Source organism: Furipterus horrens, unplaced genomic scaffold, assembly GCF_987537825.1.
Source record: "Furipterus horrens unplaced genomic scaffold, mFurHor1.1.pri manual_scaffold_8, whole genome shotgun sequence".
NCBI classification, from domain to species: Eukaryota; Metazoa; Chordata; class Mammalia; order Chiroptera; family Furipteridae; genus Furipterus; species Furipterus horrens.
The window spans coordinates 19,756,749-19,783,562 of NW_028327178.1; the positions used below are offsets into that span (position 1 = coordinate 19,756,749).

General features: G+C 36.9%; 1 protein-coding gene across 4 annotated transcripts in view; it reads right to left on the reverse strand.

Annotated features, from left to right (window-relative positions):
- Positions 1 to 1,246: 1,246 nt before the first annotated feature.
- ARK2N (arkadia (RNF111) N-terminal like PKA signaling regulator 2N) overlaps positions 1,247 to 26,814 on the reverse strand; it is a 68,242-nt gene continuing 42,674 nt past the window's right edge. The window contains exons 3-6 of one of the 4 annotated variants that reach the window (XM_090285564.1): positions 21,598 to 21,780; positions 9,793 to 9,919; positions 6,730 to 6,790; positions 1,580 to 1,642 (exon numbers count right to left, since the gene is read on the reverse strand). In XM_090285564.1, coding sequence (XP_090141690.1) covers positions 6,763 to 6,790; positions 9,793 to 9,919; positions 21,598 to 21,780 — 338 coding nt within the window. In that variant the 3' untranslated portion in view covers positions 1,580 to 1,642; positions 6,730 to 6,762. Of the gene's footprint in view, positions 1,643 to 6,722; positions 6,791 to 9,792; positions 9,920 to 21,597; positions 21,781 to 26,814 lie in introns of all 4 variants that reach the window. The other 3 variants (XM_090285565.1, XM_090285563.1, XM_090285567.1) reach the window with 3 other exon arrangements.

Below are 26,814 nucleotides of genomic sequence, written 5' to 3' on the forward strand. Positions count from 1 at the left end.
TCTCATGCTCTTATGTCAAGGAAGAGCCAACACGGATTTGCAGAGAGAGGAAACGGGCTTCAGCAATATTATATGGTAATAATGAAACAAAAAACAAAACAAAGGCTGACAAAAACTGAAAAAACAAAAAGTGAGGTCTTCTAAGCCAGTATTACTTCGCTCCTCTTGTGCACAGTACATAGTGTTTTAATTCTAGGTATTGCTTGTAAAGTAATTCACTAGTAGCTACAACATGTCACAGGGAAAAGAAGTAGTAACTAATGCCACCAACTCCAACACGGCATCTCCTGAATTCCCTGAAGTTCCTACTGCCCTTTGCTATACCTTTTGGATACTGTGAAACCTACAGTGCCATTAATGTGCTTTGCATCTGGCTTCTTACGGTGCATTTTGGTTTTTCCAATTTTAGAAAGTAGAGGAGAAAAACACCCAAATACAGAATCAGGTCAATTTCAGCTCGAGTTTGAACAGCTGTACATCCTTTTTGGAGAAACCAGCTATGAAAAGGCATTTTCCTCTCAGATTTGCAAATGCCCATAGCCTTAGAAGCCACACAATTCTTTATAGTCTACCTAAGTAACAGGTTCCTATGCTCTCCTGTTATTTGTATAAACCAAGGGAAAAAGTTGAGGGAAAGAGATTTTCCTACTGCTCTCTCAATACCCTCTTCATACACCCAGAAAACCTTGTGGTGGTTATCCATCCAAAATGCCTCAGCCACAAAAGGAGACACTGTCCAAAGAGTTATCAATTATTGCAACAAAGAGACCAATAAAGTCATCTTAGTAGTATTTATAAACACAAAGGGACATGTCAATTATATGTGTTGTGGGAAGTCAGCCAGGAGCAAAGTCAGGAAAGAAGCTAAAAGAAAAGTAACACTTCTGTCTTCTATTTTTAAGGACAGGTTTCCAAATGCACATGCCCTACTAGGTGCCAATAAGGACCTAACTAATATGTGTGCAAATGCCCTAAGATGGGAGCGCCAATGGGTGGGCTGACAGTGGTCAAGTCTAGATATTAATTTTATTACACAGAAAAATAAATACAAGATTCAAACACTAAGATTCATTTCACCTGGTAATTAAAATATTATTCTAAGAGGAAGACAGTTTCCTAAGAAAAATGTTACCAAGTAAAATGAAATAGTCTAATTAATCATTCTCATTCCTACTGAAGGAAAGAAGAAATTCTTTTCTCTGTGATAAATTATTTTCCTAAGTGACTTCTTTTAATTTACCAAAAAACAAAAAAAATAGGAAAGAAAAGGAAGGGAGGAAGGGAGGAAAAAGGAAAAAGGAAAAGGATGGGGGCAATTATCCATAATTTTTGATTATACAAATGCCACAAACAGCTTCTGAGATTGAAGCTATGACAATGAACTTCCATGTCACAAAAAGGAGGAGAAGGAAGTGGAAGGGAACAGTGCAGAGGGAACACAGTGACATTGTATTACAGTAGGTATTTACGTCTGCTATCCTCATCCAAGGTAAGGTCAACAACTTCTGTAGGTGAAGCCCAAGTCTGCTGGGGAGTCACAGCAGTCCATGACTGTGTTTGCCGGCTGCTAACATACGGTGTCCCTGAGCCATGCTTCCATGAAGAGACACTCTGAATCACCCCTCCTCGAGGATGGACACACCTGCAATTGAGATGAAGAGCAAAAGCATGGTTAACCATACCAGAGGAAAGATAGAAGGCGATGTATCTTCACTAGTATTGATCAATACTTTTAACTAAGATCAACCTACTGTGCAAGTTCGCAAAACCACAACCAATATCATTCCCTTTTCCTCCCTCCCCCTCCTCTCAGTTTGGCCTAAAAAAAAGCCAAGAGTTTTGTCTCAGTCAGAAACTCCTGAGTTATGTCTAGGACTGTTACTGACAATGGAAAAGATGATGTTTCTCCGAACTCATTTAAAACTCTGGATCTTAAGGACAGGGCACCATATAGATTCAGAACAAAATGAATATGCCCAAATAATCTGAGTCTGAACAAATGAAAGAGTATGACATGTAAGTGAAACTTGTTCTTAAAATAAGCTCTATGCCATATTTGATAATAACACCTTCAAAGACAATAATAGTAATCTCCCCTTACAGATGAGATTTCTGAAAGTCTGTAAGCACTAGGTCATGCATAAAGGATCAATTTCCCCTCATTCTGAAGGTCAAAACAAATACTTGGCTCGTTCATCAGAACTTCTTATGCTTTAGTCCAATGTAAGTTAACAAAGCTCAGTTGAGATTCTCTAAAGGTAACAAGTACTCAGTTCAGCTTCTCTAAAAGTACTCTATCAGAGGGACAGAACTGCCTTGCTGATGAAACTCACCAAGAGTTCATTAGAAGCAAACTGTTTCAGAAGCACTGACACTGAATTTCACCTTCCAGTCAAATGACAGGACTGTGAGCCTCCAGTTTAAACCACTAAGTTTTGACTCAAATGAGAGGAATGTAGGCAGCTCAAGTTATCATTGCTACTTATGTTCTCACATGCAAGTGAATGATGAAGAAACACTGATTCACACCTCCTTGAGGATAGACACACCTGCAATTGAGATGAAGAGTCCTGAAGTAGCATGTGATAGGTGATAAATGGCATGATTCTAGCCATATAACCTACCACAGTGGATCTTGAGCAGCTGTTCCCACAACCAGCATACAGTGAGTGATGCTGGCTCACCTGATTCAAGGTTCCCTGCACTACCAAGTTCAAAAGAACATTAGGGTTAACAATCTTCAGTCGCAGAACTGCCCCCAAAGACCTTAAGCTTCTTGAAAGAGGCCCTGCTCCAAGCCTAAAAACAACTTCGTCCAAGACAGATACTGAAAAACAGATCCCACAGGGCCAGAGCAGAGGGCAGGATGCAGATTGTTACAGTACCAGAGACCTGTCATCTGTTCAGAAATGAGATAAGTAGCTACTAACCCAGGGGCTACTCAATACATTCAAAAATTCATTAGTAAAAAGCATTAAGGGACATAAAGTTCAAAGTCTAATCCAAATCTGTCCAACCCATTAATACACTCAGATGAAGTGACCATGTAGTCATAGAAGACTTTCAGCCAAAGAAGCCCATTCAATATTTATAGAAATGTTGAAGAGGTTACATGACTTGCCCAGGTTCACATTGCTTGAAAAGTGGTTGGCCAAGGAACTTCAAACCAGGTCTGATTTTGGGTCCAATGCTTTCCACATCATGTTGGTGTGTGTGTGTGTGTGTGTTTTACTGATTCCAGGGAGAGGGAAAGGGAGGGAGAAAGAGAGGAATAGGAACATCGATTGGAGTGAGAAACATCGGTTGCGTCCTGCACACGCCCCAACCAGAAATGGAACCTACCACCTACCACCTTTCAGTTTGCAGGATGATTCCCAACCAACTGAACCACACCAGCCGGGGCACAAATGTGTATATTAAATTACATTAAGGAAAATAGCAACAATCAACAGAGTGCAAAGATAGGTTCAGATTAACAATTTTAAAATAAAAGTTCTTCAACAGTTCAAAGGCTCATCTGTACAAGTACTAATTGAAGTAAAGCTGGCTACAAACCTAGGAGGAATTCAGGGAATGAATGGCTAAAAATAAAGTCAATGTAATCTCTGGCAAATTCCTAGAAATATCTCCAAAGTAAAAGAGATACTTATTTCTAATAAAGTAATCATACAATGTAACATTAGGTAGTTGTTTTAAAAGGAATTTGATCCAATCTGCTCACTTTATAGAAAAGACAAAGGCCCAGGGTTTTAAGCAAGTTAAGCACAGAACGAGAATAAAATCAGGTCTCCACTGAGGAGGTTTTTTCCCCACTAAATAACTATGCCCTCCTCAGACTACACCTGAATTATTATACTGTGTTTGAGAGTAAGGACACTACCTCCTCCTGGGGGTCATTCAATAAACTGTAATGCAGATTCTAGAAAGTGCCCAGAATAGGAGAGTGAGAGGTTTGGGGACAGTATTTACTACTGAGGAAATGAATGAAGGAGAGAGAAGAATAAGGACATGAGGCACTTCTTCAACTAAGTTAGATCAGTTCTGTAGCTATGTTACAAATGGTTCCAGTTACTGAAAATCAACTTGAACTACTTTAAGCAAATGAGGGAAATTTGCTGGAAGACACTGGGGGGCCACAACAAACATGAGGGCGGTAGATCAATGAGGCCTCACTCATTTGATTCAAGCCCCAACACTCTCAAGTCTGTTTTTTCTTGGTTCAAATTTTTAGATTCTCTGGAGAATGTGAGGATCCCATCTTCAGTCAAAAGCTTTCCAGGCCCCTGTTAATTGCAACTGGAAGGGCAGTACCCAAAGAAGGGAGAATCACCATGGAAAGTGGCAAAACTTCCCTGTTAGAAGTTAGAATAGTACTTATAAGGAACGAGGTCAGGTAAGGTTATGACCAGAAGGTGGTAAAAGGGGCATTTTCTGAGTGCTGGTTACTTGTATATGAGCAGTTTGCAAAAACTGAAATGTACGCCTATAGCCCTGGCTGGGTGGCCCAGGTGGCTGGAGTGTCATCCCACACATCAAAAGGCTATGGGTTTAATCCCTGGTCAGGGCATGTACTTAGGTTGCAAGTTCGAAGGAAGCAACCGATCAAAGTCTCCCCCGCCCCCACTTCACCCCCTCTCTCCACCTCCCCCTTCTTTTCTCTCTCAAATCAATAAACATCCTCAGATGAGGATTTTTTAAAGTACACCTATGACCTTTCCGTGTGTTATAAGCCAATAAGACATTAAAAAAAAAACAAAAAAAAAAAAAACACTTTATGATTTAATGACCTCAACTATTTTGAATAAATGGAAGCCAGGAGCTGGATGAGGATAGAACAAGGCTTTTCTTTTAAGTACAAATAAAAAAGGTCAAGTTAATAAACAAAAGGCTACTGGAGTAACATTTCAATTATTTTATAAGATGCTGTGCATTACAGAATAAGTTACACCAGATAAAGAAGAAAAATATTTTAGAAGGAAAATAGAAACACAATTGTTATAAGCCCTACAGAGATGCCCTATAAAGAAAAACGTGAGAGGCTCATAATTTTGTAAGGCAATTAACATAAGGCACAGATTTTCATGTATTATCACATATTCTTCCTCTACATTATAAAAGACATGGGCTAGGAGCATACTTAGGTATTTTTTAATTGGTCCAATCCAATTCTAGTGCAGATATAGGCTTTGTTCTCACATCAGCATGACTGTCAATAGGTATAAAGCACTACCTACTCATATTTTGAGTCTTATAACCAAGAAAATGCTTAGTTCTTACTTTACTTTTTTTGTTTGTTTTAATCCTCACCCGAGGACATGCTTTCATTGATTTTTAAAGAGAGAGGAAGGAGAGGGGGAAGAGAAAAAGAGAAAGAGAAACATCGATAGGTTGCCTCCCATATGTGTCCCAACCAGGGACCAAACCTGCAACCTTTCAGGTGCACGGAATGATGCTCCAACCAAGCCATGTGACCAGGGCAGGCCTCACTTTAAAAATAAAAATAAAAAAATTTATAAAACACCTTATAAACAATAACTTTTGATAGAATAATTTCCTGCTCTTCATACACCAAAACCAATAAAGGAGAGACTTCACAGTAAAAAAAGAAGAAGAAAACACAGAAAGAGGGCAGGCTCTGATGGTCAACTTTTGATATAGTTAACTTGTTATTCTAAGAGAACATTAAAAATTAATCATTGTTGCTCTCATTTACAGAGCCTGAAGGTGACCTCTTAGATAACACTTCTACTTATTTTTCCTAATTGAGGATGAAATGAATCCTTGTGGCTTTAGGAAAATATTCATCTGCCTCCCTTGCTTTAGGATTAATGTTAGCAATTGGTTCTAGGAAGCAACCAGTCTAAAATGCAAAAGCCTTCCCATTTGAATTCTTTTGCTGAGGGATGAACCAACATTAATACCAATGAACACAGAACCAAAGACTACAGTGCAATGAGATAAGGTCTAATTATCACAAAAGCTTCAGCGAATAGGTACTGAAGGAATTGTTTCAACACATTTCCATGACAGAAAGATCTGTGCTACATGGATTCAATTTCCTAGGGCAATTATGAATGAGGCTGGTAAAAGAAGAGATGGGAAAAGGATGAAGAACCAAGAAATGTACTGGCATGGCAGGGGGCAAGGGGTGTGTGTCATAAATTAAAACTGCGGGCAAAATGAAGTGGCACAGAATTAAAGATGTTGGGAAAGTCTCTCATTGGCAAAGAACACCTTGTGAAACTGGACTGTCCGACAATTAACACCTGGAAATGACAACATTTAGGTAAGGAGTTCATCACAGCAATACAAAGCAGCCATTAAAGATGCATTCAATCATTAGTTCAGAAAGCATGCTTTCTAGTCTATGGCTAGAAGAAACATAGAAGTGAACACGTCAAAATCTAAAATAAAAGAGCAGGAAAAAACAGTAACATGCAAGAAAAACAAATGTTTATTCAAAAATAGGGGGGGGGCACATCACAACTAGAATTACTAAGTACAAAGGTCAAACAAAATGCTTCCAAGTATGGCACCCAAGGCAAGTCAGAGCAACCATAATCCCAAAGAGAGCTCAAGGACCAAGTCTGAGTTTTTTAAAAACTCTCAGAAAGCCCACAACAAGACAGAATATCATAAGAAAAAAATAAGGACAGGACGGCTAAGTACAAACAAAACATCTGTGCATGCAAATCAAATAACAAAAAGATGTTGATTAAAACCTAAAACCTTTTTCCAAGCGATAACCCTGCCAGAAGCCCATCAATACTTCGTAACTGCAACCCTAGACCTGTAAAAGAAATAAATTCCAGATAAGATACAGGCAGCCAAAGGGGCAATCTGAAGCAACCGAGAAAGCCTCTCCCCCATTTGCTTCTCAGCTATTTATCCTCAATATTTGCAAGCTTATTGGGCTTCTAAAGAAACTGCTGAAACAGTTTTCAGACAGAAGAGTCAGTGAGACTCTACTCAGTCTACACCCAAAGACCAAAGTAAAAGATAGCCCCCAAATGATGCAAGAGTCAATTCAAAGTACTCCAACAGGATCTGTCAACTCTACAGTCCATTGTACAAACAATATAACCAACTGAGATTTAAGAATGGATTTTCACCTCCAAGAGAGATTTCCCCAGGATTCAAACCAGAGGCAGAATAAAACACATCTTTATACTTCAAATCCTGTAAGAAAAAGTCCTTGATTGTAATGTTATAGCATATCATTTAAAATGCAGCCAAAGTCACTGACTTAGTACAAGAGTAGAACAAACATATCTATAGTGTAAAATGACAATCTGGATAAAAAACCTAACAAGTTCAGAGAAGGGTGTACTAGAGATAATTTGTGTGTGTGTTGGAGATGAAGAGGGACTTAGAATTTGAATTTCCAAGTTTTAATAGAAATATAACAATCATTTTAACTCCAGATACAATATTGTAGAAAAAGAAGGAAAAGGTTTCATGATGGAAGAAAAGTTGAACAAAGAAGCTGAAAAGAAAGGTGGCTCCCGCTGTAACATTTTAGGCATAAGAAAATAGTAAAAGAGGGAGACTTGGTAGGAGTTACTAGAGAACTGGACCAAGTGATGTCGCAGCAGAGTAAGAGACTGAATAAACAACACAGGTTATTACCTACTTCTTCCTTCTTAAGTAGGAACACATGAGTAACAGTGAATCAATATTTGAAATGTAACTCAAAAGAAAACTTGTGAATGGATAATGTGTTCCTGGCACAATTGAAGATAATTTACCTATATCAATCTGCCAACAGGCAGGGTAAGTTTCAAAATAAAGAGTCTGAAATAAAAAGTATTATAATAGTCTAGAAAGATCCTGACATGAGGCTTAAAAGGAAAACAATGTCTTCTATATTCTAAGGCACAATCATGAAATGAACGAACAGCAAACATATGCTGAGGTAAGGAAATAAATCAGGAGTTCTACTTCATCTAATAGGTAAGGCAACTTGAAGGAAATAGATAGGAAAATGAAAGAGAACTTAATAGGAAAAAGTTTTTGAATAGACAGAAAAAATGAGGAAAATATGAGATAAAGAAAAGATTAAAGAATAAAAATTTTTTCCCACTGGAATAGGGGAAATAACCGTTTAAAAAAAGAAAGAAAAAAGGAAACAGCTACACAGGAATATTTATGGCATAAAAATAGGATAGAGAATAGAATGCTGTGATAATACTAGTTCTGATAAAAAGAATTGGTCCCTTTGGAAGAGATGGCACATTAAACCATGACTTAACTCTAGGTCCTTCAAGTCTGAATTGTTTAACTGAAAAAATGCTCTCAGAGTATCATCAGTTTTCATTAGAAAAAGACAGCCTCAATTTATGTGCATGTGTATTTCTCCCCCTCTCTCCATATCTAAATTCACGTTTCATAACAACAGAAGAAATGCTGGTGAATGTTTTATTGCTAAATATAGAGTAAAATCAGATCTGAGGGCAGATAATGTACACATCATGGAAATCAGGAAGCCACAGCTTAACTCTCGTGGCATTGGAGAAAAGTTGTTTGCTATACAAAACACAGATTTTCCAAAGTCTAAATTTTTGTCTTGTATCTACATGTGTGTGTTAAATGTTCCTCAGGAATACCACTGAGGAGGCTGCAACCAATCCTTATTAAAGCAAGAGTCAGTAAAATTTTTCTGCAAAGGGCTACAGGGTGCATATCTTAGGCTTTTAAAGGCTATATACGTTGAAACTTCTCAACTCTGCCACTGGAGCGAAAAAACAAACCCAAAGACAATATGTGAACAAATTAGCACGGCTCTGCCCAAATAAAATTTAATTCATGAATGAATTTTATTTGAATTTCATATAATTTTCACATGTCACAAAACTTTCTTTAGATTTCCCCCCCCCCAACCATTAAAAATGTAAAAAACATTCTCATCCTGGCTGGTCAGTTGATTCCCAGTCAGGGTACATGCCTGGGATGAGGGCCAGGTCCCCAAATGGGGGATGCAAGAGGCAACCACTAGATATTTCCTCTCCCTTTCTTTCTCCCTCCCTTCCCCTCTCTCTAAAAATAAATAAATAAAATCTTTAAAAAATAAAATAAATAAAATAAAAATGTAAAAACCATTCTTATTCTTAGATCAAGGTCCATTCCATACAAAAGCAGGCAGCATACCAGATTTGGCCACTGGGCTAGTTTGCTGACATCTACCTTAAAAAATTCCAAACTTCATAAATTATTTTCACAATGCTACAGACTAACTGGATATCTTGTAGCTCTTTTCTAATCCCAAGAAAAAGAACTCCCTGAATCACATAAACATCACTAGAAATAATATATTCTGTTAGATACTGACCAAAGTAACTTCACAAGTTTTAATGAAAGGCAAGGAGAGGTGCTCTAAGAAACAAGCAAAAGAGATACGATGTGAGGTATATTTCCCAATTGTTTGTTCTAAATATATTTCAAGATAAAATGAAAGGCAAAAAATATATTAATTAAAGGAGGGAGAGTACAGTGATATTGATACTTACACTCTAAGAGAAAAATCTGTCAATCATTCTAGATAAGAAAAACATCAATTCTAGTTCACATATACGAATGGTCACAATATTCTTGGTATGAGACAATATGCAACACATTCTGAAACTCATATCACGTCTAATTAAAAAGTGTTTCTTCAGCCAAAGGAAGCTGAGAGATAGCTCCCACCATTCACGCCAGCAGCTACCGTGATGCCTGCCATTTCCTTCTTGCTTGTTTTGTAGTTAAATAAAATTCACAATTTAAAATATCAGAATACTCCAGTTAATATTCTACCTTGCATGTTCCTGAACTCCCACAATCTCCACTTCACTATCTGAAGAGGCAATATTAATTTCTTCATTGAGTGGTGCATTGCCAGCAGATGCCTTGTCACTTGCTAGGAATCCTGGATCCAAATGACCTAAGAGAGAAGGGAGGAAAAATAAGCACTAGAATTTGACTTCTTATAACAGCAGAAAACAACTCATTGACAGACTTCTCATCCAGGTTCAATCACAGAAACAGAATGGTCTTCTTATGAGATCTTGCCACAGCAAAACTGTTACCCATGTCAAATAAGCTGGGGCAGTGTTCTATTTAAAAATAAAGTTAAAAAAAATTTAAACAGACCACATACTCATGGCTAACAGAACATTCAAACACAAACATGGAAAATACATAAAAATAAGAACTTCAAGCCTCACTCTCTACTCATATTCCTTAGGGGAAAAAATTTGGGAATACTTTGGTAAGTACTTAAATCTCAATATAGGTAAATCATAAACTGTAATAATACACTCTATTTTATTCCATAATGCTTTTTGCATTCAATCACAGTACGTTTTTAAATGACCCACATAACAATTCTGTCATCACCTATAGGGCAATGGAGTTCTCTATAGCTTATCATTTTAATAAAACGAAATCCTACTGAAAAGCTCAAAGGTATAAATGGAATAGAATAATTAATATCATGTTTACACTAGGATGTTTTATGAAAGATTTAATAATTTTCTCTAAATTTTAAACAAATTTAACAATTTTCTATAAAGGAATGTAGATTTGACAAAATCTGACCCAAAATTACATCTAAAAGGGAAGATTACAATTTTTGCTCTGAGAAACTAAAACATAACCTATATGCTGTTGACAGTTCTCATTAGACAGATGCAAACCACATAACTCTGGAAAAGCACAAGTTTGTGGCAATGGGACATGTAAGGACTTTTTCACAAGCGCCTTCATAAAGCATCTATTACACAGTGCAATAAAACACATTCTCCAACATCACAGAAAGCATGAGCTTCCACAGAATTCTCTCAAAAAAGACTAATGATATAGCATCAGAGCCCACAATTCTAAAAACCATTCTAACAAGAGTTAAAATTCAGCTTATGTTCCCAGTTCTTGAATGTTCTGACTTAAAAGGATGAGTTTTTGCCCTGGCTGGTATGGCTCAGTGAACTGAAGTGCTGGCCTGCAAACCAAAAGGTCGCTGGTTTGATTCCCAGTCAGGGCACATGCGTGGATGCGGGCCACGTCCCCAGTTGGGCGCATGCGAGAGGCAACCGATTGATGTCTCTCTCCGTCTCTTTCTCCCTCACCTCCCCTCTCTCTAAAAATAAATAAATATTTTTTAAAACAAAAACAAAAAAAGAAGAAAAAAGGATGAGTTTTAGAATATCTAGGAGTTAGCATGGAATAAGCAACCACAGTAGGTACAAATTTAATTAATTCTTTAAAGGGTATTTTTATTTAAATATATTGTTTTATACCAAATTATTTCTACACATTTTTAAAATACCCTTTGTGACGCCTTGTATAAACTAAACCAATGTGATTTACAGACATACAACTCTCCCTAGCCCTTATCTCACTTGCTCTAATGCTTAAAGGTCATTGAGAAACTGTACTTTCATACTTCTGCCAACTTTTAGGGTAACCATTTGACCCTCTCTAGTCCCAACCATGACAATTCAGCCTAAGGGGAAAAACTTAAAAAATAAGCAAAATGTTATGATGTCCAAAGGTAATCACTACAGTGCTATGTAGAAACCTGGTAAATCTATGAACATAAAAGTATCACACATGACACTATAAAAATATGCAGGTGCTGGATAAAAGCTGTGAAAAGTAATCAAGTTTGAATGTGACTGTGGGTCTTTATTTTACAGTTCTTTAATATTACTCTAACTTTTTTCTGTTGAAAATGAATGCATATATGAGAAAGCAGAAAACTAAAAAAAAAGGCTTAAAATGGCTTCTAGATACAACTGGTGATTGAGATATTAGTTGCATGGGCTTGTTAACCTTCTGTATAAAAATAACCTAGATAGGATTATATGTAGCTTTGGCAGTGGGCACTCATCTTTGAACCCTACAAGCATACAAAAGGTGGCATTCACCAGACAAAACACAGTTTTGTTGAATCTAGGGTAGCTGCTTAAATGGAGTTTGGTTAAGTCTAGATTTGGTAAAACTAGATTCTTGTTCTGGCTCTAATACCTTGTTTGTGGCCAAGTCTTTTATCCAATTTCTACTTCAGTGTTGCAGTTATCACTGCTGTCATGCACACTATTCCTACTCCAAGTCTAGGAAGAAATATAAATAGACAAGCCTCTCTTTTTTCCACACCTTCACTTTGTCCATATTCAATTATTTTTTTGCTTTGTGCAGCTCTAACAGTTTACTTCATCTATTTGTTCTTACAATAAATACTTGTTCATACAGTATTCCCTCACTTATCGCAGGTATTACCCTCTAGACACTTAGCTCGCAGGTTCGATCTTCCAGTCAGGGCACATCAGAGAAGGAAAACTCTGACTCCAAAAAACCTCCGCTGCCTTGCGGCATACCTCTTCAGGGGAAAGGCTAAGGGAGTAAACCCCGACAGAAAATCCAGAGCCGGAGTCCCTAAGGCGGTTTGACGTTGTAGTCAACACCGGCAACTCCTGCGGCGCACCTGAAGCCAAGCTGTATTGACTCCGTCTTTCCCTTGGACCCTTCAGCTGCAAAGAGAGGGGGGGTTCTGCTGCATGGGCAACAGCAGACCCTCCATATCACCCTGCCCAGGCTCTGTAGCTTCAGCTCCACTGGAGAGGACACTGCAGAGACATCGCAAGATGTCGATTCAACACGGGAGGAGACAGATACCGTGTCACTCCCGAGTCGGACTGCACAGCCATTCTCGGCGGTGCAGATAGACTCTTAAGAAGCTACACCATCGTCTCTCAAGACGGACGGCTGCCGACGACGACCCTCTAGACACACACACACACACCTGCGATAGGTGAAAATCCGCGAAGTAGGAACCTTACATTTATTTTAGTATTTATATATATTTTAAAGCTTTATAAACCCTTTCCACACATTTATAAACCTTTCCCACTCCCTTATTAACCTTTTCCACACTTTTATAAACACTACTTATGTTCTTAAACATATTCTACACTCTTAAACCTATGTAACTTTAACAACATATGTATACAGTACCGCAAAATCCCGCGATATAGCAAAAAATCTGCGATAAATAATTAAATATAATACTTTTAAAAATTCCACGATACAATGAGGCCACGATAAGTGAACCACAATATAGAGAGGGACTATGTAATATGCTATGCACTGTGCTAAGTACTAGGAGTACTACAGGGAACAAGGCAGGTGTACTCTCAAATCTCAACAAGCTTACAATATATTCAAGGGATATAAAAAGCAGTCCATTGCACAATGGCTTGAAAACTGCTCTGACAAGGAGGTAGAGTGTGCCCCGGAAGCGCACAGAAAAGAAACATTCCCCATACTTGTGGATAATCAAGGAAGCTGAGCTCTGGTAGTAGGCACAGGTACGGGGAAGCAGCATAAGAAACACTGTATTACAATGACAACAAGCTCAAAACTATCAACAACTGAATCTAAAATATAAAAGCAAAAACAAAAACAAACTAAGCAAACCACCAGAACAGGAAGAGAACAATAGGTATGGGGATCATTTGGAGGGTTATCCGCTGAGGGGGAAGGAGGAGAAAGGGGTAAATGGTGCAGGGATCAAGAAGCATAACTGGTAGGAACAAAATAGACAGGGGGATGTTAAGAACAGTATAGGAAAGGGTGAAGCCAAAGAACTTATATGCACGACCCATGGACATGAACTAAGGGGGGTGGGATTGCTGGAGGGAAGAGGGCTATCGGGCGCATTGGGGCAAAGGGAAAAAAATTGAGAGACAACTTTAACAACATAATTAATAAAATATACTTTAAAATAGAGAAACATTGTATTACTCTTTAGAGTATAAAAGTTTGCTGAGATTTGGAGTAATGGTAGTAAAATGAGAAACAAGGCTGGCAAAAGCAGCATAAGTGAGATCACTGTAAGAAATCTGGACTTGACCTTGAGCAGTAGAAAGCCATGGAAGGATTTCAGCAGAGAAGTGACATGATCTGGTTTTTCTCTTTTAAAAATTTCCTTTTGGAGTGTAAAAGTGAAATTAAGAGAGTGCAAGGAATATTACAGACAAGGAAAACAGACTATTGTAGTCTCCTGGGTGAGACAATGATTATGGCTGAATTAGGGAAGAAACAAAACGGGGAATACTCTATGTGCATGTATGTGCAGAAGGTTAGTAATGTTGAAATCAGAAAAAGGTGAGAACACAAGTAGTAGAAAATGATGTCTAGGTTTCTAACTTAGGTAACTGGATAGAATTACAATGCCATTCAGTGCACCAATGAATACCTTGGGGCACACTGATGACGTGCCTCCAAAATGTTCAACAGGTAGTTGGGGTACTGCTCTAAATCTCAGATCAGGGGTCTAGAAAGGAAATAAAGATTTGGTAAGTACTCAGCAATAGGTGGGAAGATAAAGGTCATCCAGAGGAGTGAAAGGGAGCCTAGAACAGAACCATGATGAATGCCGACAATTAAGGGATAGACAGAGGAAGGGGAGCTTACCAAGGTATGCAAGGAAAAAAGAAATCCCAGAGATATGAAGCCAGAACACCAGGGAAAGAGTATTTCTAGGAAGAAGTGCTTACCAATGTCCAATGCAAAGCTGGAGCAAGAAAGGTAAGATTGGATACATTTTTAAGAAGTTTGGCTATGGAGGAAAAGGTGTTAGGATGGGACAGAAAGAGGAAGATGAGTTTAACGGGGATGTACATGTATGTAGTTCTTAAAGATGGGAGAGAACTGGCCATATTTAGAAAAAAAGGCACAGAACAAAAAGGTTTGCTGGCAAAAAACGGAGGTAATGTTAACCTGTGAAGAATTGAGCAAGGCCACCTGCAAGGCACAGGTGTGGGTAGGGTAGTCACTATGACGAATGCTGCCTAGGACAGCACTGAGAGCCAGGATGAGGTTCCAGGTTAGAAAGTTAAGGCAATCCTTACCTCTGCAACCACGTGATTTTCTCCAGCTATGCTTAGCAGTGTGAATACAGGCTCCAAGAGTGACCCCAGGGATCAGACTTTGCCGGCTGGGTTCAACAGGAAAGCCAACATTACAAGGAGCTGAGGATATTGGCAAAGGAGAGTTGGGCTTATATATGCTAGACAGTGAAAAAAGTGAACTAAGAGGGGACTGATCAAAACTGGCTGATGGGTTCAATGAAGCAAAAGAATAGAGCAGCAGAGTGGAGGTAAAAGGATGAGAGTACTGGAAACCCCTCAGTGGACAAGGAGGAAACATTAGGAAGAGGAAAATATATAGTTATGAAAAATGAAACACAATATTTCCACCCTCCTGGCCACCCACAAAATACAAGCTTCTGGAACTGTTTTTCTCTCATCTTATCCTCCACTCTGGTGTTATTCTCCTTTGCCCCAGCCACCCATTACTTACCTTTCTTGAACTTTTCTGCTGCCCTTTGGAATGTCAGCTCCATGGAAAACTGTACTGAACTTTTCTTCACCTCCTCATGGAAACCTGACTCTCCAGAAAACATCACCTTCCCCTGCAGTCGTCTGTAGCTGCCCCTACACCTCAACTTTGGTATCAGGATCCCTTACAAATCCCCCATCCTCACACAGACTATCTTTCAGGGTGTTTTCCTTTCACTGTCATGTTGACTCCAGGACAGTTTCACTCATTCGTGAAATGTTATCGGCCCATGGCTTAGTTTCTTTCTCTCTCTCCACCGCAAGTCCTGCCATCATTATTACTCATTATATGAATATCCATTATTTATATGTACATCCACCCCAAAGTTCTCCACGCCTACTAGGAAGCAAGGAGTGGAGAGCCCCAAAAGACACTTAAAGCCCCCCTGTGGTGGACTCACAGCAAGAGGCTCAGCCCTTACCATTCTAAAAATAAACAAGCTAACTGAATTGTAGGAGTTAAGGTTGCTATAACGAAACTCTTTCTCCTTGATTACTCAATGTTTTTAAACAACGGTAATTAAGAAAATGCAACAAGAATACAACATAATAAGTTAATTCTTAGTATCTCTGTGGCCAGTTCTATCTCCATAGTTCTAATTTATAATTCCAATTTGTGGAATGTCTCAGTCATCAATATTTATGAAAACCAATCACTGCTGATTAGGTCCCTCATGCTGACCCTACCACCTACATAGCCTCATTTCAGATCTGGAAATACCATCACTCTGCCTTTTTGTTCTTTAAAGAAGGGGGCAGAAACGAAAAATGACTATGCTAATTTTGCTCTTAGTTTTATATTTTAAGAGCAAGGCAATCATCCCAACACTTAAGATTCTTCTAACTTTATTCATCCATTATGGATCCAGAAACAAATGATTTACATATTGCTTTTACATTATTAATTATTAGATCAACCCAAACCATTTTGGCAGTTATTTTTTAGCCATAAAAATTGTAATCCAACCCTTCTGGCATTTAATATTGCTCCTGAACTTGTATAATGCTCTAAAACTGATCACTTATGTAAAACCAGGGTATGCTCTTGTAGCCAATATTTTTCATTACTTCATCTAAAAATCAGTACAAAATCAAATAAGGCAAATGAGGTTAAGTGATAGGCGGCTAAATACAAATTTCCTGGTGAATGTTAACTCCAGACTAATGGTGTGAGAATTTTGCCACATTTCCTATCAGAGCCATTAGACAGAATATGTCACTCAGAAAACAGGTCAGCTGAGACCCACACTAAGTGTGTGGGATGACTTGCTCTTCAAGAAACACCAAGGCATTCATTCTCTAATAGCCAGGAATGCATGCCTCCCCTTCTGTTTCACAGCCAGGATCATCAGTTGTTTTTTCTCAATGTAACCCTCTTTAGCATGGCACACATTCCTTTGGGAGCTCCTGTACAGAGCATGACATTCTCTGGCCTTTGAACCATTTCCCACTGCCTCCCAATCCCATGATCTCACAGGAATCCAATGGCAGAACACTGCCTAAAGAATACACAAAAGTGAGCCAAAGGTGCTATGAGGTTCTTCAAATACTGTCAGTGGCTATAATCGTTTCCTGTTCTAGGACAAGAATAAGCCCTGTAGAAAAAGTGTAAATACCACAATTACCATATATTAAACTGAAAATAAATCAGAGGACTTATATTTAACTATGTGACAGCTGGCTACCTCTGTGTAGGTCTTTGCCTGTGTAGCTAACTTCATCCACTCTGAAAAAATTGTAAATTTATGTCCTTCCACTATAGACCTTTCCAATACAGAAGTCAGAAAAGAAGCATAGAAAAAGTAGTAACTAAATTATCGTGGCAAACATTCTCTTTTTGTCTTGTAAAGAAATAATGTAGCTACTTTTTAAACACAAATCTACTGGAGAAGAACTAGTGCTGGGTCTATTTGTAGCACATTAAAAGTATTACATACTGGATGGCAACGGGCATATTAGCTATAAAACAGGTTAATATCTTAAGTCACTACTCATTTAGCTTTAAAACAAGTTATTACCTTATGTTTAGTCTATTCAACAACACCTTTAAAAACAACTTTACAAAGTGGAAGTGGAGGTCAGAAATCTAAAATCTTCAGTCCATATGAAGGCAGTAAACAAGAGAACTTGACCAAACTTGATCTCCTTCAGAAGACTGATAGATTGAATGTAAAGTGCTAATAATAGAAACATGGCCATTCTGGTCTGATTATATAAAGCCCTACACTAAGGACAAGAAACCCAAGATTAGTTTCTCTGCACTACAACTAAGCTTATGTAATGGACAAATCAAGATTATCATCCCTATTTTAAGAATGGGACAATGCTCATAGCCTACCTTCTTGACAAGAAGGCTGATGGAAAAAATTATACCATTTGTTTAGAAATTTTAATTTCCTAGGGGACGGGGGGACTCTAAATAAAATTTAGTTTACCACAATTATAAGCCTTCCATACCAAGAGAACGTCAGACCTCCGCTTCTCTTAGCCTCATCCACATTTATGTTTACAGTGAACTTATTACTAGCAGTAAACAAAAATTAAGCCATTTTCAGGTATAATTTCCTAAACATGTCCAATGCAAGAGTTACCTGGGAGTGATTATTAAAAACAGATTCCCAGACACCATTTCAGATCTACTTACAAAACCTTCAAGCCTGAACTTTTATAAGCACCCCAGGTAATTTTCTATGCTCAAAGTTTAGGAAATACTGTATAAGAACAACTCATTCCAGGGCAGGACAGTAAATTAGAAATCCACCGATTGGGTCCATTAATCATTTCGTTAATTGGTCTATTTCAGCATAAATACATCAATATAATGCTAGTTAGTATTTCTACAGTGGGCTGTATCCTGAACTAAGCGCATTATATATGTTATTTCACTTAATGGTAACTAACCTTTTTGTGGTGGATACTAGTTTTATCCCAGTTTATAAAAAGGGAAAACTGAGGCTTTACATAAGTTACCCGAGGTCACACAACTTGTAAGTGGCTGCTGGTTCAAAACCAGGATGTTTGTTGGCATCTACTTTACTGTTCAGTTCTAGCATCAAGTAAGAAAAAGTAAACACGTGACAACAGCTGAAACGGAAAGTTTAGGTCTTTTATTGACCAGAGGCTTTCCTAATTTCAACTCTTTTGCCTTGGTTAAAGTTAAAACTAAAGAGTAAAATCTATTTTGCATACAAGAACATGATCTAACTGCTTGGAAAAAGAGGCAAACTACTGTCTCCAATGATTACTTATCTGATGTTCCTAAATGAAGCAAGGCTTGCTGACTTGGTTTGAGATGCTGCTATCGATTAAACCCTGAACAGTCTGTTCAGTGATTGGGTTTTTATTTTGTTGGAAGAGATTAACCTTTAGAACATTTATCTTAAACTCAAACCACAAGCATGATCATCCACTTGGTACTAACAGTCAAGTCTCAAAACTATAAACTAGCCATTGAGGATAATTTTTTTTTAATGTTTTGTTAACCCTTTAAGTATACTCAAAATCACAAAATGAGTTTCTACAATGACAATTACATTAAAACTGGAGTGTGGCCCTGGATGGTGTGGCTCAGTGTATAGAGCGCTGGCCTATGAACCAAATGGTCACCAGTTTGATTCCCAGTCAGGACACATGCCTGGTTTGTGGATCAGGTCCTCAGTTGGGGGCACACTAGAAACAACCACACATTAATGTTTCTTTCCCTCTTTCTCTCTGCCTTCCCCTCTCTCTAAAAAATAAATAAAATCTTAAAAAAAACAAAAACAAAAACTCAAGTGTGTTAAGTTCTATTTTTTACTCACACGCCTGCACTGCCATATTTAGAGGAAGAAAGACCTTGAATGAGCCAAGAAATAGCTTCATAAGAAAATGTCATGGGAACCTGTTGAACAGTGATGACCATGTCCTATGATATACAAAAATCTACCCATAATTTATGTCCTGATACAAATATATGTTCTCTCTATATATTGTATCCTAGAGAAATGATCACACACATGTACCAAGAGACACATACAACAAATGTTAATGGCAGTGTTATTTGGAATAGCACCTGAAATGTCCAATAAGAAAATGCGTAAGTCAACTGTGATATGTTCATACAGTGGAATACTAAATAGCAGTAAAAAAATGAATGAACTAGAGCCACATTTATTAACAAGAACAAAGCTCACAAAATGTTTAACTAAAAAACCAAGTTGCAAGTGATTATCTTCAATGTAATATCAATTAGTATTAAAATATGATTGTTTACAGATACGTAACAAATGCAATAAAAATATAAAGAAATGCAGAGTAATACCCAACATCAAAACCAAATCCAGGACCACTTTAAAGTGGAAAGGGGAAAAGGAAGGTCAACAGATTTGAAGCTATGGGTGTTTCCCTCCTCACATATTTTTGTCATGTTTTATTTCTTAAGAAGAATGGTGGTAGACACCTAAGTGATTTATTCTTTATAACTTTGTGTGACTGAAATACAAAAAGCAACCAAATATAGAATTAAGCACCCAAAAGCTAGTGATGCTTTCACTACGCAAGCTAACAATTACTTGAATCTGAAAATGTGATGCTATCCCCAAGGCTGGTAACTTTAATGATACTTTAATTGTACCATTAGGCTTAATCATATGAAATTGCTGGGTTTGTTGTCAAAAGTTAAATATTAACAATTCCAATTAATAAAATTCTCTATATGAAAAAAAAAAAAAAAGGTAATTGTCCATGTTCTTCTCAAGAATTTACAATAAAGTGGTCTGCTTAATGGCAAGATTAAGGAAACAGGGATATAAAACTGAAGTAGAATTGACCACTTAATTGTCAATGAACAAAAAGTGAAGACAAACTATCCAATATACAGAACAAATTATAAAACTTTGAAATACATATTGCACAAAATGTGGTCAAACTTATGTCTTTTGACATAAAGTATTGTTACTTAATTATTTTCAAAGTACTTATACATAATAATAAATCTTTAAAGACCCTTGTTGGGCAAAGCAAGTATTTATACATATAAAAATTGAAGTCCACAGGAGAAATAGCTTGTCTAAGGTCAAACAGGCAGTTAGCAGTCAAAACATAATTAAAACTAAATCCAGGGCCTGCTCCAAAATTAATCAAAATAAATTAAGTAGAAGCTCAACAATATGAAATTTTTATTTACTTTCATCAAAAAGTATGAAAGGAAGAATTAAGGACAATGATCTATGTGGAGTTCTTTTTTATTTCCTAACAATTTCAATAGAAGTTATAAGCTAAAATCCATTGTTATTTGTGTAATTCAAAACTCATTTCCTATAAACATTTTAGGTAGTGATTAAGTTACTAGATTCGCTTATAAAGCAATTCAGTTTATAATTTAACTAGCAAACTATAATCTTTCCATAACAGGAAAGATAATATGCACTACATAAAGTCTGCCAACAGCCCCCCCCCTTTTCTTAAACCTAAGTACTAATAGTTTTAGAAATACATTTAAATGAGAATGTTGAAAGAGTTTTGAGAAACATATTGAAGGAAACTTGAAGGCACCTGTGCAAGGTTTCAGAGGTAAGCACAATGAGGTTTTTAGTGAATAAATAATACCACTCTTAAGTATAATGGGGTTTTTAGTGAATAAATAATATTGCTATTAAGTATCATCACAGAACCAAAATGAGTAACGCAAAACAAGGAGAGAGATTTTCCTGAGATAACAGAGGCAGAAATGGAAAGAAAACGGTTAGAAAAGACAAATATGAGAACTACAGCAAAGGAAGTAATAGGGATGCTTCACACCGAGAGGTGGAAGAAACGGGGCAGCACTGTCTAGGAACAGCCCCCCCTCCTCAAGCTGCAAGGCTGCTGTGCAGCTCAGTGCACCCATGAGAAAAGGGGACGGGATGAGGGAAAGGGATTGAAGGGGAATATTAGGTCATCAGGATGGTTTTTACATGTCAGGTATTTTTAAGCCAAGAAATATGCATACTAAAACCTACCTATGCTTAAAATTAATGTTTTATGTGTTGTCATTTTTGCTTCCTCCTGATGAGGAAAAATGAATGACATGTTACCCAAATCTCTTTTTCAGTTAGTTATAAAAGGCACCCTGGATGGTCAGTCAGCTAACATCAGATGCTTCTGGTTAGCCTGCTCACCTCAGCAGGGCCCACTGTAAGGAACACAGCTGCCAGGACACATGCACATTACATTAGAGAAGGGGAAGGGGAGGGAGACCAACCTGCCTCCGCATTCAGCTCCTCTAGAAGCCCGCTGGTCCTCCAGGTAGCTCCTGTGTCCTGGCCTCCTACAGAATTACTGTGCTCTTGAACTACTGCAGCCGCCAATAAAGTGTCCACATTTACCACTTCTGGGTCAGAGCTGGTGTCAGACATATCATAATGAGCTACAACTGGAGGTCCATCTAGGGAGGAAAGAAAATGTATACTTGTATCTAACTTGTGGGGTGAAAAATCCTTCTAAAACTAAGAGCCCTCTAAACACCATTTGTCTTTATTTTATCACTCTACCTGCATCTAATATTTTGTACATGATGTGAAAGTGGAAAAGATAACTCAAGCTTACAAAGATGAGGGACACATTTGGGAAGGAGGAAAAGGAGTGTTATGAAGAACAAAAGACAAGACTATACTGAACAATGTTACACTGAATCGACATCATACTCTTAAAGAGCAAAAGAGTAAGAAAACAGGCAAGACTCCAGAGAAAGTGAAACTGATTTTTAAAAGGAAAAACAGATGCTAACTATTAAACTTCAATTTATAGTTTTTAAAAGAGTGAATCTAGTTCCTTCTCTTATTAGCTAATACTAAAACTCCCCAGTAGATGCAGAGAAGAAAATCAAATATGTATTTTCCTACTTTCTAAAGAAATAAGGTTAACACTAAGAGCTCTACTTGATTGACTTATCCATTTCCAAGGAAACCCTTTTATAGTATCAAGGATGTTGTGCATTTTACAATACTCCACAAAAAGGCAATACAAAATCAATCTTCAGGATTGTGCTTTGGATGTCTTGTAAGGGATATTTATATTTTCTGCTTCCTGAGAAAGACAACAAGCTCACACCCCAAGGAATGGGTTATTTTAGAGGAATATATTAAAGTTCTTATTGGAAATAAGAGATTTCTATCTCCACATCACCCTATCTAAAAAAAAAAGGTAGCTGAGTTCCAAAGTAATTACACTTCAGAGATTCATGCTAAAATAACTCAATACGCATGCTTATAGAATAGATACATGCTTTAAAATGCTGTTACCTTTTTTCTAATATAAGAGCAAAAAGCAAAAGTTTTCATTCGAGTATGAAACACATTCCTTACTACCACCTTCAATTTAGAAGCAGAGATAACAGAATGCTGTTTCTCCCCCCCAACAACTATTTATGAAGTGCAGGCAAATTATTTATTTCAATAAAGATTTTTTAATATCACCCAACAAATTAACATTAAACACACCTATTTTATGAGGTTTTGACTATAAAGAAATACATATGCCAATCACTAATCTAAAACACAATGAAAGATTACTGTTTTAATACAAACATCCATTGTGTAAATTGTCCTTGAACAAAACATGGAACACACTTGGGGTATTTATCCCTTAAAACAAAGTTCTCAAACCAGAGGTTTATGTACCAACATTTTTAAAACAAAACAAAACAGAAGACCAAACATAAAGGCAAATGAGTTAAGTGCCACTGTATAAAGAACAGACATGTCACAATATGAAATTCTGATGATCATAAAATTTGTTGACTACTTAAAAATAATTTCTATTTCCCGCAGGTTAAATCAAGTTCAAGTTCATAAAATTCAACAGTGACCTCAGTACCAGTTGGCAAAGAATTTTAGTTCAAATAGCAAAAAAAAAAAAAAAAAATCCTGGCTCATGTTGAGGGTTTTTTTTCCTAAAAAACAAAGATAGATGTACCATTTATGCAGTTCTTGTCAGAGTTCAAAATGATTATTATGGAATAAAGATACTATGTGATGTCCAAATTTGGGTGCAGAAGATAATGAAGGTCAAGTACAATATTGACTATTTGACCAAATGTTTTATTTTTAAAGGGCTTTATTTTTTAAGTGTTTCGTTTTTACAAAAAACTTGTGATTTTAAAATTTGTATCATTAATACCATTCACAACCACTTGTCCCACGCCCCTACATTCCCCACCACAATTACCAAATTGAAGCAACAGGTCAACAGTCAAGTCAAAATTGTACCACTCCTACATGTATAATCATGCAAAAAAGTATTAAGTGTATATGTACATGCAGAGTGATATCACCTACCCATGGAAAAAACTTGTCTGAAAGTCTTCATCAGTAGGAAATACAAGCATAAACTTGTTATCTGGCTTCATTCTTGTATCTTCCATATTTCCAAACAGCACACCTTATAGCTTAGCTTAAATTTAGTATTCATCATAAACAAAGACAGTAATATTTTCATATTTTAATTACATTTAACAGTTAAAACAAATGATTATCACTGTCATTTTTTCATTTCCAGGATAGTCAAATGATGACAAGTCAATACTATACAAACTTTAATAAAGCAAAGGAATAGTTAGTTGCATTTCCAACTTTGTCTTTCAACAAAAATCCACTATTAAGGATCTTGTGTTCCAAAGTCATCTTACACTTATCATTAGCAAACAAAGATTAACTAAGATATGTTTGATGCACTCAGCATCAGGGTTTGGACTTTGAACCACTAAATGAATATTAGTTTACTGAAGGTTGGTAATTTGTAATATTCTTTTAAAATGTGACTCTTGATGCATGCCAGAATTAAGGTCTTATAGTGATATTATCTGTCTTTTAAAAATATTTCTTGAAGGGAAAAAGAAAAATAAAACCATTGAGGAGGAGCTAGGAAAACTCAGCCATTAATATCAGAAGCAGCAATCTATGCTTCCAATAACTGATCAATTTATTACAGGAGGGAATAAACATGGAAATACTGTCCTGCCTCTCCTTGATTATCTATGCTATTAATAAGCAGCACTACTACTATGATTTTGACTTTCAGAAACATCCACTTTAGTCACTTCCAGTAATGTTACACATGGACACATTTCCAATTTAAAACTGTCATTGATGTAAGTATATTCCATGTTATTCAAACTACACAGTCTCCTATCTAACTAACCTCTGTTACGATCTTAAAACAGAAGTTTATAACGAACTCACTAGTTTTTCTACAATAATTAAAAGCATCTCTCTATAAAGGCATATTTAACACAATTAGTTAAGTACTCTTTGGTCTGTCCTTAACCCTAATCCTATTTTTCCTGATTGGAATATTTTGAAATTTTGTTGCTTGTCACAATGGAAAGGCAAGAAAAATTAAAGGTTGAGCAATCCACCTTTAAGAACATTAACTCATCCATTTTATGCTAGAAATAGGTTTGTACCCTCTTACTGACCTCCTAGCCTATAAATAGGATCTACCTTTTTAAATACCAAAATGCAGATGTATCTGTGTCATCACACATTCCTTAACACAGTGAGGTTTAACCCTTTCACCACCTTAAACCTTCTGCATTATTGTCATCCAAAGTTTTATTTTATGAATTAGTTTTCTTTCAAATATGTTTTCTTCTTAATCTCATGGAAACTATTTGAATCACAAAAACAAAAACCAAAGCAAAATAAAACCTAAAATACTTTACATTTATCCCTGAAAAATCCCTCTTTTCAAATCCAACCATCAAAAGCACAGAATTTTGAAACTATACAAGTTAATTACATAATTTACCACTCTCATTTTACAGATAAGAAATCTGAATTAAAAAAAATAAACAAAAAAAAAAAAAAAAAAAAAAAAGAAATCTGAATCCTAGTGAGTTGGAACCAGAATATATTACATTTGTTCTCCCTGTTGAGGGAACGAGGAATATACAGGATGAGACTAAGCAGCATAGGAAGCACACAGATTTTTGGCAGCAAACACATAGATTGAAGTCCTGTCTCTTTTTTCCTAATTGTATGACTCAGTGTCTTCACAGGGTTATGGTGAGGGTTAAAGATGTAACACAACACAATATGAATTCAAATACTGGTCCCTTGCCTCACCTTTCCATATAATTAGCACCTGCCCCACTTCATTATTTGTTTGCTTATCTTTGTATACTAACTCTGCTATATGTGGCATTCATGCATGAAAGCTCTGAGAAAACTTCACTGCCTGGGCTGTTACCTTATATTAGTCATAGATTAACCCAACTTGTTAAACAAATGCTTCACTGGAATTAATGGGATTATCACAAATGTGGCTTTCCTATTTTTGTTTTTGTTTCAAAAGAAACGGCAGCTTGGATGTATTCATATAAAAGTGTCTCAAAGTCAAATAGAGATTATTTTAAATTATTTCATATTTAGTATCATCTTTGCCTACAGAGAGCCCTTCCACTAACTCAAGTGTTATCAGCCTCCCAGTATGAAATCTAATTAGACCTAGGAAAGACGAATTCCTCCAGTATCCTCCAGGTACCTGGAAACGTCCCTCTTCCTCCTTCCTCTACTGCTAAGTCTTGGGTGGGGTAACGAACCAATACATGGTTTTCCCCTTCACCACCCATTTCTATGGCTATAGTAACACAATAAAGCCGAGAGAAAATTCCTTCTCTCCATCCTACTACCAGCCAATCTCTCAAAATCCCTCACCAGGAGAGGAAAGATCTACCTTTAGGTTGCCAAAGATGCCATACAGGCTTTGTCGCCCCAGTCATTAAAGGACCTAGGCCCAGCGCCATTATCTACCACATCAAGAGAAGGGGAAGGGGATAGAAATCACACTGCCTCAATCCAGATACTAGTTAGATTTTTTTTTTTTTAAGTTACACCTGAAAGAGTTCTTAGCACTTACCTAGCCAAAGCATCTAAGGAGGAAGACTGTGTGGCCAAATAAGGGAATAGTAGCAGCTGAATGAGGTGTGGGCACGAGGAATTGAGGGGAAAAGGGCAACCTCAAGAGTTGCAGAAAGGAATTTGCATTTTGGGAGAACCCATCCAAGAAAAAATGGCTTTTTCATTACACACCAAAATATTCACCAAGATGAAAATTTAAATTTGCAAATAAGACTACTTATGAGGATACTTATGCTGTATTTTTACTATCAATCAAAAAATTAAAAATATATACATTTAACAATTTGAAAAAATAAAAAGCTGTCATTTTCAAAGTATCTCTTAGAAAAGATGAATAATCACATCAACCAGAAAAGACAAAAATCTATATAAAAAGAGTGCTGTCTCTAGAGAAACAGCTTTAAATACCAGAAACTGCCTTGTGTATATCTTATTCAGAATAACATAATAAACCTATTTAAGTAAAGAGGAAAGTGTCAAGAAGGTAGGGCTAAACAGAAACGAAATGCAGCAATATGCACTGAAATTATGTTTGGGAGTTAAGTCATTTTTTTAAATAA